The sequence below is a fragment of the Lynx rufus genome, unplaced genomic scaffold (assembly GCF_022079265.1).
Source record: "Lynx rufus isolate CCGP_SWC_20201006 ecotype Redwood Valley unplaced genomic scaffold, mLynRuf1.p SCAF_9, whole genome shotgun sequence".
Classification (NCBI taxonomy): Eukaryota; Metazoa; Chordata; class Mammalia; order Carnivora; family Felidae; genus Lynx; species Lynx rufus.
This window is the reverse complement of record NW_025814897.1, coordinates 23,273,096-23,291,462: the sequence shown is the minus strand read 5'-3', so window position 1 is coordinate 23,291,462 and position 18,367 is coordinate 23,273,096. Positions and strand designations below refer to the sequence as shown.

The 18,367-nt window shown below is 51.3% G+C and overlaps 3 protein-coding genes across 9 annotated transcripts in view; 1 reads left to right on the top strand and 2 right to left on the bottom strand.

The window, feature by feature from the left end:
- Positions 1–1,828: 1,828 nt before the first annotated feature.
- Positions 1,829–9,766, bottom strand: FOXRED1 (FAD dependent oxidoreductase domain containing 1). 6 transcript variants are annotated; one of them, XM_047071895.1, is made up of 13 exons: positions 9,658–9,766; positions 7,523–7,743; positions 6,709–6,819; positions 6,319–6,437; positions 5,070–5,164; positions 4,689–4,790; positions 4,258–4,334; positions 3,912–4,072; positions 3,672–3,801; positions 3,346–3,450; positions 3,066–3,122; positions 2,864–2,913; positions 1,829–2,196 (listed from the first exon to the last, which is right to left on the bottom strand). In XM_047071895.1, exons 1-13 carry the CDS (start codon positions 9,740–9,742, stop codon positions 2,082–2,084), a joined length of 1,428 nt encoding a protein of 475 aa, XP_046927851.1. In that variant the 5' UTR covers positions 9,743–9,766; the 3' UTR covers positions 1,829–2,081. The 6 variants fall into 6 exon arrangements, with proteins under 6 accessions (XP_046927851.1, XP_046927850.1, XP_046927852.1 ...); XM_047071896.1 differs by lacking the exon at positions 1,829–2,196 and adding an exon at positions 2,494–2,792; XM_047071894.1 differs by having other exon boundaries at positions 2,132–2,196; positions 2,864–3,122.
- A 284-nt stretch (positions 9,767–10,050) lies between these two features.
- Positions 10,051–15,988, top strand: SRPRA (SRP receptor subunit alpha). Its single transcript, XM_047070799.1, has 14 exons — positions 10,051–10,265; positions 10,882–10,965; positions 11,236–11,399; positions 11,580–11,743; positions 11,986–12,145; positions 12,279–12,432; positions 12,657–12,748; positions 12,854–12,972; positions 13,103–13,189; positions 13,477–13,649; positions 13,736–13,949; positions 14,366–14,529; positions 14,617–14,715; positions 14,881–15,988. The coding sequence occupies exons 1-14, from the start codon at positions 10,149–10,151 to the stop codon at positions 15,007–15,009; spliced, it is 1,920 nt and encodes a 639-aa protein (XP_046926755.1). The 5' UTR covers positions 10,051–10,148; the 3' UTR covers positions 15,010–15,988.
- A 257-nt stretch (positions 15,989–16,245) lies between these two features.
- The window catches only part of FAM118B (family with sequence similarity 118 member B), a 49,231-nt gene continuing 47,109 nt past the window's right edge, over positions 16,246–18,367 (bottom strand). The window contains exons 7-8 of one of the 2 annotated variants that reach the window (XM_047070800.1): positions 17,039–17,098; positions 16,246–16,775 (exon numbers count right to left, since the gene is read on the bottom strand). In XM_047070800.1, coding sequence (XP_046926756.1) covers positions 16,762–16,775; positions 17,039–17,098 — 74 coding nt within the window. In that variant the 3' untranslated portion in view covers positions 16,246–16,761. The remainder of the gene's footprint in view (positions 16,776–17,038; positions 17,099–18,367) is intronic. The other variant, XM_047070801.1, reaches the window with a different exon arrangement.

Below are 18,367 nucleotides of genomic sequence, written 5' to 3'. Positions count from 1 at the left end.
AGAGCAGAGTTACTCCAGGAGACACGGACAGCTCGGTGTTGGGACACAGGTGAAGAAGGCTTGGGCCCCAACTCTCGTACAGTTTGATAGATGGAATGAATGCTCTCCTACAAGCTTGAATAAAGCCCTGTGGATCTCTCTCCCTCTCTCTCTGCCCCTCCCCTGCTCACACTCTCTCCCTCCCTCTCAAAATAAACTTTAAAAAGACCTGTGGGGGCGCCTGGGTGGCTCAGGTGGCTAAGCCTCCGACTTCGACTCAGGTCATGATCTCGCAGTTTGTGAGTTCAAGCCCCACGTCGGGCTCTGTGCTGACAGCTCAGAGCCCGGAGCCTGCTTCGGATTCCGTGTCTCCCTCTCTCTCTCTGCCCCTCCCCTGCTCATGCTCTGTCTCTCTGTGTCTCTCAATAATAAATAAACGTTTAAAAAAATTAAAAAAAAAAACGACCTGTGGAAGTATGGAGGATTCATCAATGTGTTCTTAATAAATAAGTACAGTATTTGTCATCTTGATGTCGCTTCGGGGTGAGGAGTCAGATGAAGCCCATTTTCCTTCTGACCCATAGATGGGGGTATTTGTACCGAAGGAAGGGGGAGTGAATATCAGGCACCTGACAAGGCCTGCTTACAGGTTAACACAGATGTTGGGTTTGGCCTGAGTTGTCACTGCCTTGTGCCCCTGGCCAAGTTCCTTCCTGTCTTTCAGCACTGGTGGCTCTTCCTCTTTTGCTCACCTGATCAGTCCTGGCTGTCCCCCACCCCCACCCCCACAGGGGCTCCTCCTGTTACCTCACTGGCATCTCCCCTGGCCTCCCTCCCTTACACAACCGATAATCAGTCACGTCCATCTCTTGTGTTTCCTTCTTCTCCCCAAAGGCCGCTTTTCAGGGGGAATGAACACTTTCCTAGATATTTCTGCTCCCACCCGCTTCTCCCTTCTGGACAGCTGTCACCTCAAACCCCACCTTCTTCCCAGAACTGCTCTCCCTCAGGTCCCCACTGACCTACTTGGTACCGATCCAGCCAGTGCACGTGCGTGGGTATCATCGCCCATTCCTTCTAGGTTCCCAGGATACCTCATGCTCCTGGCTTTCTTCCTGCCTCTCTGGCCACCTCTTCAGCTTCCTCTCCTTTGGTGCATCCCTTAAACATCAGTGTCCAGTGTCCCCCTTGGTTCCCTACTCTTCTCCCCTCGTGGGGGTGATGCCCTTCTCTTCCATGGTGTCCACAGCCTGGATCATCCTGAGTGCCATGACAATAAACTCAACTCCTCATTAGACGTCTCTACCAGGCACCTTTGACTCGACAGGTCTCAAACTGCTTCATTTTGTCCCCCACACGGCTCCTCCCTGGCGTCCCTCACCTCTACGAAAGCAAGATATACATCTAGTTGTCCAAGCCAGATGCCTGAGTGTCATGCTTGACCCCGTTTCTTGTTACTACCGTCACCTCTTTGGATACACAAGCTTCTTGCCGTGACAGCATGGGCACTATTGTTTCTGCCACATGGACTGCAGCGAAGCCTCCCATCTAGCCTCCTGCTTTGACACCACAATCTGTTCTCCACAAGGCAGTCAGAGTGATTTTTCTGAAAGGAAAATCTGTGGCGCCCGAGTGGCTCAGTTGGTGAAACTGCTGACTCACGATTTCAGCTCTGGACATGATCTCACGGTTCCTGAGCTGTCAGTGCAGAGCCTGCTTGGGATTCTCTCTGTCTCTCCCTCTCCGCCCCTCTGCCCCTTCCCTACTCATGTGCATACTTTCTCCCTCTCTCTCAAAGTAAAAAATAAACTCAAAAAAAAAAAAAAAAAAAAAAGGAAAATCTGAGCATGTCATTTCCCTACGGAAAGCCCACGGAATACAGCCTGAGCTCCACACCTGGCTCTTCAGCCCCTGGCCCTGCCCTACTCCTTACTACCCCTCTTCACTCCATGATCTAGCCAGGACATCACTTATCCTCCCTCGAATCCTGCGAAGTCCTGGTCCTGGGCATTTGTATACAATCTTCCCCACAGCCTGCGGTCCCCACCCCACCCCCGGTCCCTGCTGTGCGTTCACTGTGTTCAACCGCTCATCCTATAGGTTCAGCTCGGAGGTCGGCTTCCCCGGGGGAGCTCTGTGGAGACACAGCTGAGATGAGGTGTCCGTGACCTGCGCTTCTTCCTGGCACTGCAGGGACTGCACTCGGTCTGCTCTGGGCTGCGGGGCGGGCACAGACAAGAACGCTCCAGTGAGGATGCAGAGGATGCCCCGCCCGGTGGTAGATCTCTGATATGTAGCCCTGGGCCTGGCCGAGAGTTGGAACCGAATAAATGCTGAATAAAGGAATGAACCATCCCTTCCCTCTGCAGCAACTCAGGAAGGGAAGGCACTAGTTTGCCAACAAGCTGCCTACACCTAGGACGGGAGAATGCTGCCGGGAGGGGAAGGCCGTGCGGCCTGGGTGCTTCAGAAGCAACTGCCATGAGGTCAAAGGAGAAGGGGCAGAAGACTGAGTGGAAAGAATAATAACATTTATTGATTGATGAGTAGGTAAACGGTCACTAAATCTGTACCAGCCGCCCTGGAAGGCTCCCTGCCCAGGCTCCAGGGTAGCCTGCCAAGAGGGGCATAGGTGATCTTGCTGGCTCAGAACCAGGAAGAAGGCAGTCTTGGGCCACGTGCTCAGGTATTCTGTCCGGCTGCACTGCCTTGGCGGGTGGCCTCAGCCCGGGCCGTCAGTCCTGGGGTCTCTCCCTCCAACACTCTCTGTTGGCCTGGGCCTCACAGCCTGTAGTCGGCCTGCCCGCCCAGCCCTGTGGGGACAGGAGAGTGTAGGGAGGCCACAGGGGGCGGACAGGGCGGCGGGGCCCAGCGAAGAGCTTACAGGCTCAGATGATGTTGTGCTCCTGGACCTTCTCTCCCGAGTAAAAGCGGCTGAAGAGGAAGGAGCTCAGGTTGATGGTCTGGAAGTGGCCCTCCAGCACCATCTCCGCCACAGCTCGCCCCACGGCAGGGGCCTGCTGGAGCCCGTGGCCACTGAAGCCCGTGGCAAAATACATGTTGATGACCAGTGGGTGAGGACCCACCACGCCATTCTGGTCAAAGGTGTTGTAGTCGTAATAGCCGGCCCAAGCGCTCCGAACCTGCGGGTGTACAAGACACAGGCGTGCCTGGGAAGGTGCCGACACATGCCACCCTCACTCCTGCTCTGGGGACAGACGCGGTACCCTCTCCCAGCCCCCGAGGGGTCAGTGGGATGGGTCCCTAGACCAAGAGTCCTTAGCAGTTGTGAGGCAGAGGGCGAGTGGCAGTGGACAAGCTTTCCAAGCCGACCCGGGTGCTCCAGGCTCATGGGTCTCCTGTTACCTTCAGAGTTTCAAAAGCCGGTACCCTCTGGGCCAAAGGGGGCCACACCCTGTCCTGGAAGAAATCATGGTCCACCTCCAGGTTCCCTGGATCCGGTTCCTCCTCCTACAGTGAGAGGTGGGGACATGGCTTATGTTGCCTGGGACACAAGGGCTGACCCAGACCTCACTGAGCCCCTCAGTAGGAGGGGACAGGGAGAAAAGATCCCAGTTCAAACCCAGAGGAGGCTCAACGTCAGTGAGAGCGCTGGGCCATCCAAAGAGCCTGACTCTTCGATGACAGTGGCCTATGTCCCCTGCCCAGCACCCCAACCCCGCTTAGCTTACCTCAGTGGGGCTACAGCCACCCAGGTAGTTATGGCCTAATCCTTCTCGGCGGAAATAGGTTCCACTGGGGTCTATAACGAACGGGGTCTCCAGGCCTGGTCCCTGGGGGCAGTGCCACAAGTACACGTACCTGCCACAACCAGCAGGTTAGGAAATCCCCTTCCCAGCACATTTACCAAACTCTTAAATTGCTTCTTTCCCTCTCTCACCGACCTCCTCAGCTGCCCTGAGGGAAGTTACCTTTTTCTCAGCTCCACAGGTAGCTTGGTGCCCTGGAGGGTGCCAGGTGGCCCCTTCCCAATGCCAGCCAGCTCTGCAACCTGGCCAGACCAGGCCCCTGCTGCGTTGATCACTATGGCACATTCCACGGGCTGGTACTCCAGGCTTTGGTCTATCTTCACCTGAAGGCACCAGAAGGGGAGGGGAAGGAGGGCCTGGCCCACATACCGGGCCCTGTGAGAGGTACATTTCTTCCCGAGCCTTAGTTTACCCAGACTGGAAGTGGGTAGAGAAAGACCAAAATGACAGCCGTTACCTTTTCCACCCTTGCACTTTGGTAAGGAAGATGCACAGGCTGGCAACTTACATGAACTTCGTGGATCCTTTTCAAATTCACTTCTTCCCCACTTGCAGTCTTCATGAGGTTAGACGAAGACACGAAACCTGCAGGAAAAAGAAAAGAAGTGCCCGAGGCCTGAAGAAGACGAGACTGGGATTCCGTGGACTTCATTAGGAAAGCAACCTGGAAGACCAGAGCTTTCCCGCAAACAGATATGGGGTAACCAAGATGACCTTGACTGCATGCAAAATGGGAGCAAGCTGAAACCTTCACGTGCAACACGAGTCCTGAGAAAGCCTACTTAGGAACTGGAGTCAGGATGCTCAGGACCAGGCCGCAGGGAGAACCCCATTCCCCACCAACCCTTGCTTAGCCCGTGAGTGAAGATAAGACCCCATCTAGGCCTGTGCCCCAGCTGGCAGAGGGAAGGAGCAGTGGGCACGGGGCCTCAGACTCACGTGTCACCTCTCCGCGGCAGAAGAGGACCCCCATGGACTGGACCTTTCGCCGAAGCCCCTGGAGCAGACACCAGGGGTCAAACCAACCTTCGTGTTCCATCCCTGTGATAAGAAAGAGGACTCAGGAGGTGGGATTAGGACCCTCCTCTCCTGTTGGATTTCCTGTGCCCCCAACTCCTCTTTAGGGAAGCCAGGGAAGGTTCAGGTTGACCAAGTGTACCAGAGTGAAATCCTGTGGAAGGACAGAGAGCTAGCAGGGTCCGAGGGAGGCTCTGCTGGCCCGGGGGGAAGCACTGCTTCTAGAGGCGGGTTACAGGATGCTGAGACTTCCAACGTTGAGGCGCCCCTCAACCCCTGATCCCCTCTGCAAGCACGTTTTACCATAAGATGCCAAAGCCACGCCCTCTGTGTTTATCCAGGGAAATTTGTTCCGAAGCTGCTCAGGAGACATCAGGCAAACTTTGGCTCCTTCCTGCCTGAGAGAAATGCGTGACTGTGTGCCTGTGTGTCAGAGGCGAGGACTGTGCAGAGAAGGCGAAGTATGGACCCCAACTCCACAAGTGGGGATTCCGATTCATTCACGTAACTTCTCTGCCCCAAACCCCCAAGTTTTCCTCCCTGTTGAACGTGTAAAGGCCAAGCGTCCTAGTCATGGCTCTTCAGCTGACCTCTCTTTCCTTTCCTACCCCCTGGTATCCCTTTGACCACACTAAACTCCCTCTCATCCCCTAACTATCCTGTATCTTTTCACAACAGGGCAGACCACTGTGTCCCTTCTGCTTGTCTCCTTCCCTTCTGCCTGGAATGACCTTCCTGTCTACCTTCTAGCACAGTCCTGCTCACTAGCACAATTATCTCCTATGGGACACTGTCCTCGAAAGGCAGCAACACAGATCCTAAAACAACACACTCGCAAGCCCGACTGCCTGGTTCAAATCCCAGTGCCACCACTTGCTAGCTACCTCGTGCCTCGGTTTACCCACATGTGAAATGGGGATGTGTTGGTGACTAAATGAAAAAGTACTGCATCTGGGACATTACCCGATGTCCCTAGTGAGACCCGCAAGACTGTTACAGACACATGCTCCTGACCGATCACGAGACTCACTTAGGAGAGGGCTTGCCCCAACCAGCCTGCTGCATTTTTGTACCTGAGTCACACTGATTCATTTCTATTTTTGCCTATATCTTGTCCCTGGCTGCTTCTGTTTCAACTACAAAGCTGAATGATGGCAGCAGAGTCCCTATGGCCCCCGAAGCCTAAAATGTGTACTATCTGGCCCTTGCAGGAAAAGTCTGCAGATTCCTGGGCCCTTCCCTAGAGCCTCTGGCTTATTAGGTCTGGGATTTCCCGGGTGGTTTTTGTGATCTGGCCGATTTAGGAACCACCGCAGCAGTGTGTTGTCTGTATCCATGTTCGAGCACTTAGCACAGGGTACTGGAGGTCTGCGTGTGTCTGTGCTTCCTGACAGACTCCTGTCAGAGCTCCTACACAGCGGGGACCTGTCTCATCAACCCCCCTCCCCATCCCCGCCCCACCGGGTTTCTCAGTTCCTAACTTGGTGTCGGAGCTTGCTACGTGCACACGGCTGAGCAGCAGCTGGGTGGTCGTGCCAGGCACCCCACCCACCTCTGCACCTTCACGTTGTTCTCCATGATGGCAGCACCCTTTTCTGAAGCCAGCAAGAGATAACCTGATGGGTTGAACTGGATGTCCAGGGGAGGGTCATCAGCTACAGCCAGGTACTCCTGTGTGTGTGCAAAGAAAAAAAAAAAAAAGTTCTTTAGAGAAGCTGATTTAAAGGAGGGAGGGAGAGCTTTCCTGGCCTCCTCACCAACAGCTCCCAGGGCTCAGAGAAGCGCCCCTCTGGGTACCACCACTGGGGAGAAAACTGGTGGTTCCAACTCCTAGTGGCCCGAACTGCTTCCGCTCCCTGATCCCCCTGGCCAACTGGGCTGCTCCTCTCTCTGGGCTAAAGGAGTGCTCACCACCCCAGTCCCCAAATCTCTTTGCACATACATTGATGTTCCGTAGAAAGTCAATTGAAAAGAGGGAGAGCTGGACGTTCTCAGGCACCGAGAACTGCTGACGAATCCCGCCCACGGAAAGCACAGTGGAGGCCCGGGAATACTGTGGAAAGACAAAAGTAACTGAGGGAGACCAGTACCCTGTCACCTGGGAGCAGAATACTGGAACGGAAGCCCCTAGGGGTAATGGGGGGTCCTACTTGCACATTTACAATCTAAGAGGAGTTGAGGTGGATAAACCTGTATGCAAGTCAACCAGCACCCAAAGAGGACAACAATTATTAAAATCCTTCTTAGCAGATGTGCAGAGCAGAGAGAGCCAGTCATCTAAAAGGGCTGGGCACTGTGGCACAAAATGGTAATGGCCTTGAAGTCCAAGGGCGGGAGATTAACACTTCATCTACTAATTGGAAAATAGAGGAATATGACCAAACTAGTAAGATTCGTGGCTAACTCTCAATGGCTAATCGGAACTAAAGTGCAAAAACTCAGAAGTAAAGGAACCTGGAAGGGGGAGGGGATAGCTGTTTGTGTTGATTCCAGCCGGAATGCAGGCTCTCAGATGGACCTGTGGGCACCCAAAAGATCTGACATTGTGAAATGTGCTTTTACAAGCAAAAACTCTATGGCCAAAGTCTCTAATTTGAAGGAAGAACCTGGGACTGTTTCTCAACAAGAGTCAAAGTACAGTCCCTGCCCTTTAGACCTCCAAAGATCGAAGTCTTTCCTCCCTTCCCCTCCCCTTGCCCCTTAATAAAATAGGAGTCCGTGCCCCAGTCATGACACTGCTCTACCCCACACCTCACCGTGTGGTCCCGTTCCACCACCAGCACTCGAATGGCACCTCGTGGCTTCTCCAACTTCTTCAGCCAATAGGCCACGGACAGGCCAAGCACCCCACCCCCCACAATCACCACATCCGAGCTCTCAGGGGGCAGATAGCTGGTGTCGTACAGTGGATTCCAGTCCCCGCCGGGAAGGATTGACCGGATCTTCTTCTTGATCTCGGACATCTTTCCATCTCGGTCTGTGGGACGCAGTTATGGTCAGAAGGCCATACATTTTCTTTACAGGTGGTAGGGGGTTAGAGGATGGGCACAGGAGAAGGTTGGCTAAACGGAAACGGACACTGAGCTGGCTGTTCCCACGGTCATCCCCTCTCATAAGGTCAGCCTGCACCCAGCAGTATTCCACAGCTTCGCCATGTGGTCTGTGTGCCATCAGGCTCTCTTCCCGTCTCACGCATCATGCCCAGCACCGCAAGATTCAACTTCTCAAAAAGAACACTCTATACTCTCTCCCTAGGCCAGGTGACTTACGCATGCTTATCTCCTGTGCAGACTGCTCTTTCCCTTGAATCACAGGCTCCTATATTCAACTGCATTTCCCTCTCCTCTCGGAGAGGAGGGTTCCAGGCTCCTGGACCAATAGGTCCTGGCACACTCCAAGCAGCAGTGTCCTCTGAAGCATGATACCTCTGAGTGGCACCTTATCCTGGATATCCGTCACCACCGACAAAGCTACATTCATGTCCTATTTATTGTCAAGTCCTGATGTCTTTGCCTCCTAAAGATCTCTCCAATCTGTCCCCCTTTCCTCCCCATCTCCGCCACCACCACCTTAGCCCAAACTACCATGACCTCTCACCCGGACTAACCCAAAAGCCTTACTGTTCCCACTAATCCTCCCCTTACCACCTGACTCTTTTGCATCACAGCTAGAATATTTTCTAAGCACTAATTCAATCACATACTCTCCTGCTTAAAACCTTCCAGTGGTTTTCCATCACTCTAAGAATAAAAGTCCAAGATCTTCAACATGGATGAGGCACAGCACACTCTGGCTCTGGTTTACCTTTTTCTCTCCCCACTCCCCCACTCTGCCCCCTTCGACACCTCAATGGTGGCAGGGAATCTACACAGGTGTTCTCTCAACTTTGAAACCGTGTCCGCTTCTTTGCCTGGTTAACTCCTTGCTTCTTTTCACTTTCAGCTCAGTTCTCATTTTTCTCAGGGAAGTCTTTCCTGACTCCGTGGACTGTCAGAATCTCCTGTCACATGGTCTCATTACCTCATGCAACACATCTGCAATTTTGAGTTTAAGTGTCATTGCTTCATATGGTACTATGCCTACCTTCTTCACCAATGAGTCTTCAGCCTAGCACAGAACCTGGTACGCCATCAGTGCCTTGAATCAATGAATCCTTTCATCTTTCACACCTAACACACAAATCTCCAAGTCGTCTCACCGACTCCAATACAAAATTCAAACTCTTCTCGGCAATGTTGGAATCTTTCTTTGATCTAGGCTTACCTCACCCATCCACACTACGTTTCCTATCTCTGCTCTCTACCTACGTGGCTTTTGTTAGATTCTTGCACAAAACCAATACTTCTAATTTTCGCTGGGTTCTCCGCAACCTGGAACACACACCTTCCCTGAGCCAGTAAACGATATCCATCAAGGCTGATCTCAGTTCCCATCTCCAGTTACACTAGCTTCGGGGACTAGCAGTGCAGGGCATTTGTCCAAGTTGGATTCTATCCAGTCTTGAACTGGTCTATTGAAGTCTTCACTCTCCGGCTGCACTCCAGGCCGCACACTGAACCTTCTTTCTCTTCCCTCCTTAACAGCCACACGCTAAGTGCAGCATCCTGCACGCGAGCAGGACTTTAAGGCACAGCTAGCTCTGCAACCAATCAACCTGGCTCTCTGTTATGCTGGTGGCAAGCTGAGGCATAGAACGATCTGGAATTTGTCACCTGAGAGGGGCTTCCTGGGAAGCCCAGCCTTTACAAGCTCCGGCAGGAAAGCTTACCCCCTCCTCCCAGCCGACCCACTGTCTTTACATCGTGGGCCGGGTCCTGAGTCCGGAAGGTCACAGAGCTGGAGCTTGGGGCCATCCAAGAACCACGATACCCTCCGCGGCCCTCAACTTTACCCAGAATAGAGCCTCCTCTGTGTGTGCCTAGACCCCGGCCCAAGGGGCCCCGGCCCAAGCCCAAAAGCAACGTCCTGCGAAGCATGACCACTCAGAGCCCAGGCTCTCTGGGAGACCCCCCCCACCCCACCCCACCTCCCGACGCCAGCCCCACTCTGCCGTCACTTCTCCGCGCCGCAGGTCGTTCAGACGAGCGCGCCCATTGGCCAGCGGGTCCTGAGGGCCACGCCCCTCCGCGCTGTAGGCCGTCCTCTCTGAGAGCCCCGCCCAGGTCCGCCCCCACCCGCCATTGGCGAGCCTGGCGCCTGCGTCAGTGTTGCGCGCCCTCGGGCGGAGGCGGAGAAAGAACACAGCAGCTCGGAGCGGAAGTGCGGCTGAGCCGGTTTCCGGGACCGCTGGTGTGACGTGTCCCGAGCTTGGCGCAGCAGGAAGCGGCGGCGATCGCGGCCTGAGTTCCCGGCGCCGGCCCCGGCTCCTTTCCCGCTGCCGCCATGCTCGACTTCTTCACCATTTTCTCCAAAGGCGGGCTTGTGCTCTGGTGCTTCCAGGGCGTGAGCGACTCATGCACCGGGCCCGTTAATGCGTTGATTCGTTCTGTGCTGCTGCAGGTATAGCCCCCTCGGGATCAGAACTACGGGCTCGACCCCCTGAACTGGTCCATAGCCCCTTCAACTGATCCCACGCCCCCCTCCCACCTTCTCCGCCTACCCCAAACTGGCCACTCACTCATTGCCAGTATTCCGCTTCTCTTTCCCGCTCCCCTGGGACCTCTAGCAACTTTGCGACGCCCCCTCCCCCTCTGGGACTCTAGCCGAATCCCGGCGTCTCTTGAGATTTCCCATAGTTCCCTCCATTGACCCCCTAGCAGCTTAATTTTCTGTTGTGTCGAAGGCTGGGTGCTGGGCGAGATAATGGAAAAACGCTTTTAAAAAGCTGTAAATAGCGTACAGCTGCTAGTAAATCTGTGTGATTCTCTCTTCTGGCTCCCACGTGTCTTTCTTTCCCTCTAACCTCTTTTCCTCTTAACCGTCCCCCTCCCCCCAACTTGGCACCTCCTTTTCTCCCTGATGGGATGCTGCTAGAGAGCCGTGCCCCAGCATCCTCTTGTCCTGGGGACGACAGGTTTGACTTTGAGGAAGTGTCTGGTTCTTTCCCATAGGTAATCCTTGAGGGGCTCAAGTCTGGGTTTTCTGGGTAGTCTGAACTTTTTTTTTTTTCTTCCAGGAAAGGGGAGGTAACAACTCCTTCACCCATGAGGCACTCACACTCAAGTACAAATTGGACAACCAGTTTGAGCTGGTGTTTGTGGTAAGTGGGGCTATTTTAGAACGATAATGGTTACACTTTTCTTTAATCCTGATTAAGAGAACCCTCATTAATTGAGCCCAGTGTATACGGTGAAGTAACTGAGAAGACAGACAGTGGAGGGGGAAAGGGAAGACGCTCCTGAGCCCAGGCAGAGACCTTGGCTGCCCCTCAGGTCGGGGAAACGTGCCAGGCTGCTGAGCCAGTCTCTGGAGGCCTGGAGTGAGTTGGCTTGTAAGCAGATCTGTTGGCTCTGTTTCTCTCCCTGAACAGGTTGGTTTTCAGAAGATCCTAACGCTGACGTATGTAGACAAATTGATAGATGATGTGCACCGGCTGTTTCGGGACAAGTACCGTACAGAGATCCAACAGCAAAGTGCTTTAAGTCTATTGAATGGCACTTTTGATTTCCAAAATGACTTCCTGCGGCTCCTTCGGTGAGAGGCCTCCCCTCTGCACAATTGATTTCCATGAGCTGGTAATCTCCCTTCCTTCCTGAGGGCAGTTCCAGGGGAGTAAATTGTTTATCAGAACACACGGAATTTGCTGTCCAGTTGTAACTGGCCTCTTGGTGTGAGAGTCCTTTCTCTGGACTTTGATCATTCTCTTCTTTCTAGTGAAGCAGAGGAGAGCAGTAAGATCCGTGCTCCCACAACCATGAAGAAATTTGAAGATTCTGAAAAGGCCAAGAAACCTGTGAGGTCCATGATTGAGACACGGGGTGAAAAACCCAAAGAAAAAGCAAAGAACAGCAAAAAAAACAAGGGGGCCAAGAAGGAGAGTGAGTTTGGGCTCCTTGGACATAGCAGGGCATGAAAAGTTAATGTGATAGTATGGACTGAAATTGTTTCATCTTTCCCTTGGTCGTTGCTTACCTCCCTTGCTCAGATGCCCGTCACCTAATCATCCCGTCCTTGTGATCCCCAAGGTGTTTGCCCCTAGTTTCCTCTTAAGGATTTGGAAGACTTTATTTCCCATTGTAGGAATTTGGTTGTTTTTCTCCAGTGAGTTTTCTCCTAACAGGTTCTGATGGCCCTTTGGTTACCAGCAAAGCTGTCCCTACTGAAAAGTCAGGTCTCCTGGTGGGGCCTGAGAATGGGGTAGAACTTTCCAAAGAAGAGCTGATACGTAGGAAGCGAGAGGAATTCATTCAGAAGCATGGGAGAGGTATGGAGAAGTCCAGGTGAGCATTCTAACTTTCACCACAAATGTTGTTATCTAGCCACAGTGGGGCAAGGGAGCGCTTATCCCTGGTTCTTGAGTGGATGTTTCCTTTCCTACTTCACCGTAACCCTTTGTGCTGTAACCCTTTACAGCAAGTCCATGAAATCAGATGCTCCAAAGGAGAAGGGCAAAAAAGCACCCCGGGTGTGGGCTCTGGGTGGCTGTGCAAACAAGGAAGTCTTGGATTATAGCACCCCCACCACCAACGGAGCCCCTGAGGTTGCCCCACCTGAGGATATCAACTTGGTAAGAGGCAATAGGGGCCAGTGAGAGTTACCATTAGTAAGCAATTGGGGAGGAGATAGAGACTAGGAGGGTAGTACCTTTGGTTGCTTTGAATGAAGGGGTGGGTTACATTTGGAGTTTTCCAAATCAGAGATGGAATGAGGACAGGGTAAATCCTGGGCTTCTTCCCCTTCAGCTCTCGAGAGTTCCTGATCCCCTCTTACTCCTTTCCCTGTACCCTCCAGATTCGAGGTACTGGGCCTGGGGGGCAGCTTCAGGATCTGGACTGCAGCAGCTCAGAGGATGAGGGGGCCACTCAAAACTCCACCAAACCTAGGTAGGGGAATTTCAGGTGGTGAGTGGGAGGTATGGCTCCAGAAGAGATGAAACTTCATTCCTGCCCGCTGGCTTTATACATATCCATCACTTCCTGTGCCTGCAGTGCTACCAAGGGAACTCTGGGTGGCATGTTTGGGATGCTGAAGGGCCTTGTGGGGTCCAAGAGCTTGAGTCGTGCAGACATGGAATCTGTGCTGGACAAGATGCGTGATCATCTCATTGGTAAGTTCTGAGAACAGGTGGACTCGTGTGTACGGGACAGAGATGGTGGAGAGTAGAACCACCTAGAACTCTCAGCTGTACCACAGGTTTACTGTGGACGTGGCACTCACACCTGTTCCTGTCTCTCCAGCTAAGAATGTGGCAGCAGACATTGCAGTCCAGCTCTGTGAATCTGTGGCCAACAAGTTGGAAGGGAAGGTGATGGGGACATTCAGCAGTAAGTATCTCCCTAAACCAGAAAGTGCTCAAGGGATTACACTTACTAGGAGGTGAAGAGCATTGTTCTCCATTCTTGCTAGATGTATGGCTTCTGGCAAACTCCTTCACCTCTAAACGGCTATTACAGAACTTAGACTTTAAGAGTTATCACAACTAAATGAGTTTAAGTGCTTGGAACATGATCACTTATGGTGTGGATTCCTGGGACGAGGTCCCAGCTCCCTTAGGTGTTGGGTGTTCTTCGAGTACGTTCCTTGGGTTTCATGGATCCACCTCCCTTTTTAGCGGTGACTTCCACAGTAAAGCAAGCCCTACAGGAGTCCCTGGTACAGATTCTGCAGCCACAGCGTCGTGTTGACATGCTGCGGGATATCATGGATGCCCAGCGTCATCAGCGCCCTTATGTTGTCACCTTCTGCGGTGTTAATGGAGTGGGGAAGTCTACTAATCTTGCCAAGGTCAGTAGAGCTCCCCATTTTCTTCACTCTCCATGTCTTAGCAATTCTCGTTCTAGATGACTGGTTTCTTTGCTTTTTTTCCACAGATTTCTTTCTGGCTGTTAGAGAATGGCTTCAGTGTCCTCATTGCGGCCTGTGACACATTTCGTGCCGGGGCCGTGGAGCAGCTGCGTACACACACCCGGCGTTTGAGTGCCCTACACCCCCCAGAGAATCACGGTGGCCGCACTATGGTGCAGTTGTTTGAAAAGGGCTACGGCAAGGACGCTGCTGGAATCGCCATGGAAGCGATTGCCTTTGGTATGGCGCAGAGAAAGCGTGGGGGAGCTTGTGTGGGCCCCGTTCCTCCTTGGGTTTCCTTGGGATTGGCAGAAGGTCACGGTTACCCTCCTACCAACTTACTGCTCTGTAACAAGTCAGGATTGGGAACTTGCAGTGCTCTGCCTTGGGTAACAGGAGTACTAGCTGCAGGCAAAATACATTCCCACCAAAGAAACCTGTTTGCTCTCCTCTACCCTGTTGCCATCTTTTCCTGAATGTTCTTGATTGCCAAACACAGAATAGTTTTTTGCTCATATAACCTTACAGCCAGATCCAGAGCCCAAGAAAGTAAACACATAGGCTTTTAATACAGCCAGGTTATGACTTCTTGAGAGAAAGCTGGGAATGAACAGGATATTCCAGATGTTTTGAGTTGACCACTTTTTTCTCTTTAGCACGTAACCAAGGCTTTGATGTGGTGCTGGTGGACACAGCTGGCCGCATGCAAGACAATGCCCCTCTGATGACTGCCCTGGCTAAGCTCATTACTGTCAACACACCCGACTTGGTGCTGTTTGTGGGGGAGGCCTTAGTAGGCAATGAGGCCGTGGACCAGCTGGTGAGGGCTAGGGCCTAGTTCTTTTCCCAGCCTTATCTTTGGACAGTTGGGTGCTTCTTACAGTTATATCATGTTTCTCCCTTACAGGTCAAATTCAACAGAGCCTTGGCTGACCATTCTATGGCTCAAACACCTCGGCTCATTGATGGCATCGTCCTTACCAAATTTGATACCATTGATGACAAGGTAAATACGGATGATACAGAATAGAGTGAGATGGGGGAGGAAGGGCAGCCTTTCCAAGGGAGCTGATGCTATAAGGGTATGTTGTTGGCTCCAAAGATTCCTGTTACTGAGGGGGTAAAAAGAAGCGGCCTTGAGTTGATTGGGTATCCCCTTTCTCCACTTCAGGTGGGAGCTGCTATTTCTATGACCTACATCACAAGCAAACCCATCGTCTTTGTGGGCACTGGCCAGACCTACTGTGACCTACGCAGTCTCAACGCTAAGGCTGTGGTTGCTGCCCTCATGAAGGCTTAATGCGGCTCTTGCCTAAAACCAAATCACTGCTTCCCCCCAAAGCGCCCCCTGCATCAAGAATGTGCTTTAGAGTATGTGAGCGACTTCTCTTCAGTGTAGTACAGAGGCAGGGTGAGGGGAGCTCCAGGGGCTGCAGCTCCCCTGCCCCACTCCCTGGCAGCCCAGCCTCCACCTGCAAGGAGGGCCTAATCATGTTACAGTCACTGCCCATCACCCCCTTCCCTGACAGCCCCCCACCCCCACCCCCCAGGCATTCCCTTCACTCTGCCTACACACTCAGCCTCACTATAGCTCTGGCCAGTGGTCGGCAGAGCCAGCATCAGAGCTTTGCTAATTCGTACGGTCACAGGGATGTCTGAGCACAACGAGCAGTCTGAAGTCCCAGCTCGAATAGGTTAAGAGACTTCCAGAGCCAACTCTGGGTTCTCCCTTGGATACATAGCTTTCAGGTCCCTGGGGACCAAGATGATACCCACCACACTGTGGCAGAGTATGGCCTGTTCTTAATTGCTGCTAATTCTGATGATGACCCCATCCCCATTGTTTCCTCAAAGCATCAGCAGAGGCCAGAGTGAGTTGTTACAAATGAACGAAAGGAGTTCCTGCTTCTCAAAATTAAAGGGAGCTGAGCTGTAGTGCTGCACTGGGCTTCTCAGCCTTCCAACTCTTACCCGCTCCCAAACTCCAGATGTAAGCTTTGCATGTTCCCTTTCCTGGGAGAAAACCAACTGTCAGAAGGGTAGACGAGTTGCCCCTCTCCCCCACCCCACTCTCCACTTGAGCGGATCCTGCCTTTTCCTCTTCTTTCTCTCTACAGTGCCTGGTAGACAAGTGCTACATTGAAGAATACAAACCTCTTGTTAAGACTTGTCCTGTAGCTTGGTATTACAGATGTGCTATTAGTGCAATAAGGTGAAGGCTGTCTGCCCAGAGAAATACATAATTTATATAAGAAAATAAATTTCATAAATAAATTGCCTTTTATGTCTCGGAATTCTTTTACATAGGATTTAAAGCTAAGATCTCACATCATGCTAACTATGGTTCTGGCCCTTGTAGTACGAAGGGAAATAAAACAAGAATTGGTAACGAATGGTTGTCCAGAGATCAAGATCACCCACCTCAATGTGAAAGGAGAGCACTTTTAAATTAAGGGACAAAAACTAGGCTCCTCTAATGCCTCTGCAGGTTTGTTTTCTAAAGGGACTCTAAAAGTAGAGCCAGGGCCCTGGGAAGTAAATGAACAAGCTTTTAATACAGCTCAGTTATGTAAAATACTGTACACTGTAAAAGGTCTAGAAAACTAGAGCTTCGAGTCATGTTTTAAAAAAGCCATTGAGCTTAATTGAAAAACCAAGTATAGAGTACAAAACTGCAACAAGGGCCATGGCGGTCCCACGGCATCCAGATCCCAAGTCCTTCATGCAGGGCTGTAGCCACGGTCAGTGGAGGTGTTGCACTGATCTGCTGTGTGGACACAGGCATGTCCACCCAGGGGTGGGGGAGCTGCACTGGGTCCCACTGTCACTTGGGGATTCTTGAACTGGAATAGGACGCAGAAGATCAAGAACCAGTGGGCATGAAGGATTGAGCTGGAACACCCCCTACCCCCAACTCTCTCCCCCAACCTTCAACCGCTGGGTTTTGGTACTTTCATGGAGCTGTGTTGGGTTCTTGTAAGTTTACTTGTTAAATACTCTCCACAGTCAGGCCTGACGGTTTGGTCTAATGGTGATGATCTCTCTAGCCCTCTCATGTTCTACAGTCTGTGGAAAGAAAGAAAAGAGAATAAAATGAAGTCTCACAAAACTGATGTGTACATCTAAAGCTACAAATAAATATTTAAGTCCAGCTTAACCCGTCAGAAGACAAGACATCACAAATACTAGGAATCTTGTGATAGACTTGATAGGAAAATACAGACTCCTTAACAGGTAGGAGAGATAAGTCATTCTCCAAGGTCTTAACCAAACCCCAGGAAAACATTTTCTGCCAAGAAAACTGACAAACAGACCAGGAAATAGTATACCTCTTATTTCACTGTGTGCTGTGGATGAGCCATTGAGCTGACCTTCTCTCACCATCCCTGCTAAACAGAATGCACATCAGAATCAGCATTAGACTGGGAAGCCAAAACTTTAAAAAAAAAATTTTTTTTTTTTTATTTTAGAGAGCATGTGAATGGGAGACGGGGCAAAGGGAGGGAGAGAATCCCAAGCAGGCTCCATGCTGTGTGGAGCCCAATGCGGGGCTCAATTCCATGACCCTGGGATCATGACCTGAGCCTAAATCAAGAGATGCTCAAGCAACTGAGCCACCCAGAACCCCAACTCTTAATAGTAGAAAGAAAACCAAGCAACTAATGGGGAATAAAACCATATGGTCTAACAAGAATGGCATTATTTAGTAATGACCATATCACAGAGGAAAATAAAGGAGGTGGAGAGAATGAACTGGATTAGTCTTCAGACTACATCAAATAAGGGCAGCAGTAAGTCTGCACTAACGCTGTCTGTAAAGAAAACATTAAATGGGCAAAGTGTGCATGTTGTCCCTAACTCCTCAAAAAGGCCAAGTTTAGGTAAAAATCCAGGGATGGAGATGGGGAGCAGCATGCAAGTGAGCAAACTCAACCAAGTAGAAGAGTGAAAAGGAGCAGACGCTCCGACAACACAAAATGAGTTAAATCTGAGCTGTCCAGTAAGGTGCTGTTGGCCACACATGGCTATACACTTTTATGTTAGAAATTCTGTTCCTTAGTCACACTAACCACATTTCAAATGCTCAACAGCCACATGTGGCATGTGGTTACAATACTGGACAGGGAAGATAACAATATTTCTATCACTGCAGAAAATTCTATTGGACAGCCCTGAGATAGATAATAGCGCAGGAAAAAAGTTTGAACACATGGAAGAAAACCCTAGTCAGAATTATGACCATTTAGAGTATAAATAAACAAAAACACTCATACATACAAATTAATATTGATATTCCCCCATCTTAAAAAGAACTGTAGAGGGATGCCTGGGTGCTCAGTTGAGCGTCCAACTCTTGATATCAGCTCAGGTCATGATCCCAGGGTCGTGGGTTCGAGCCCCATGTCGGGCTCCATGCTGAGCTGGAGCCTGCTTAAGAGTCTCCCCCTGCCCCAAAACCCGTCTCCCCTACTTATGTTAAAAAAAAAAACAAAAAACTTTAGCAACAGTTATCGACCACCAAAATTCTCATTCCCTTTGACTAGTAATTATACTGAGAACCCATCCTAAGGAAATTACTGGCAAAAGGAAAACTTGCAAGGATGAACATATAATTCACCATAACAGTACTTACAATAGAAAAAAAAAACTAGAAAAAA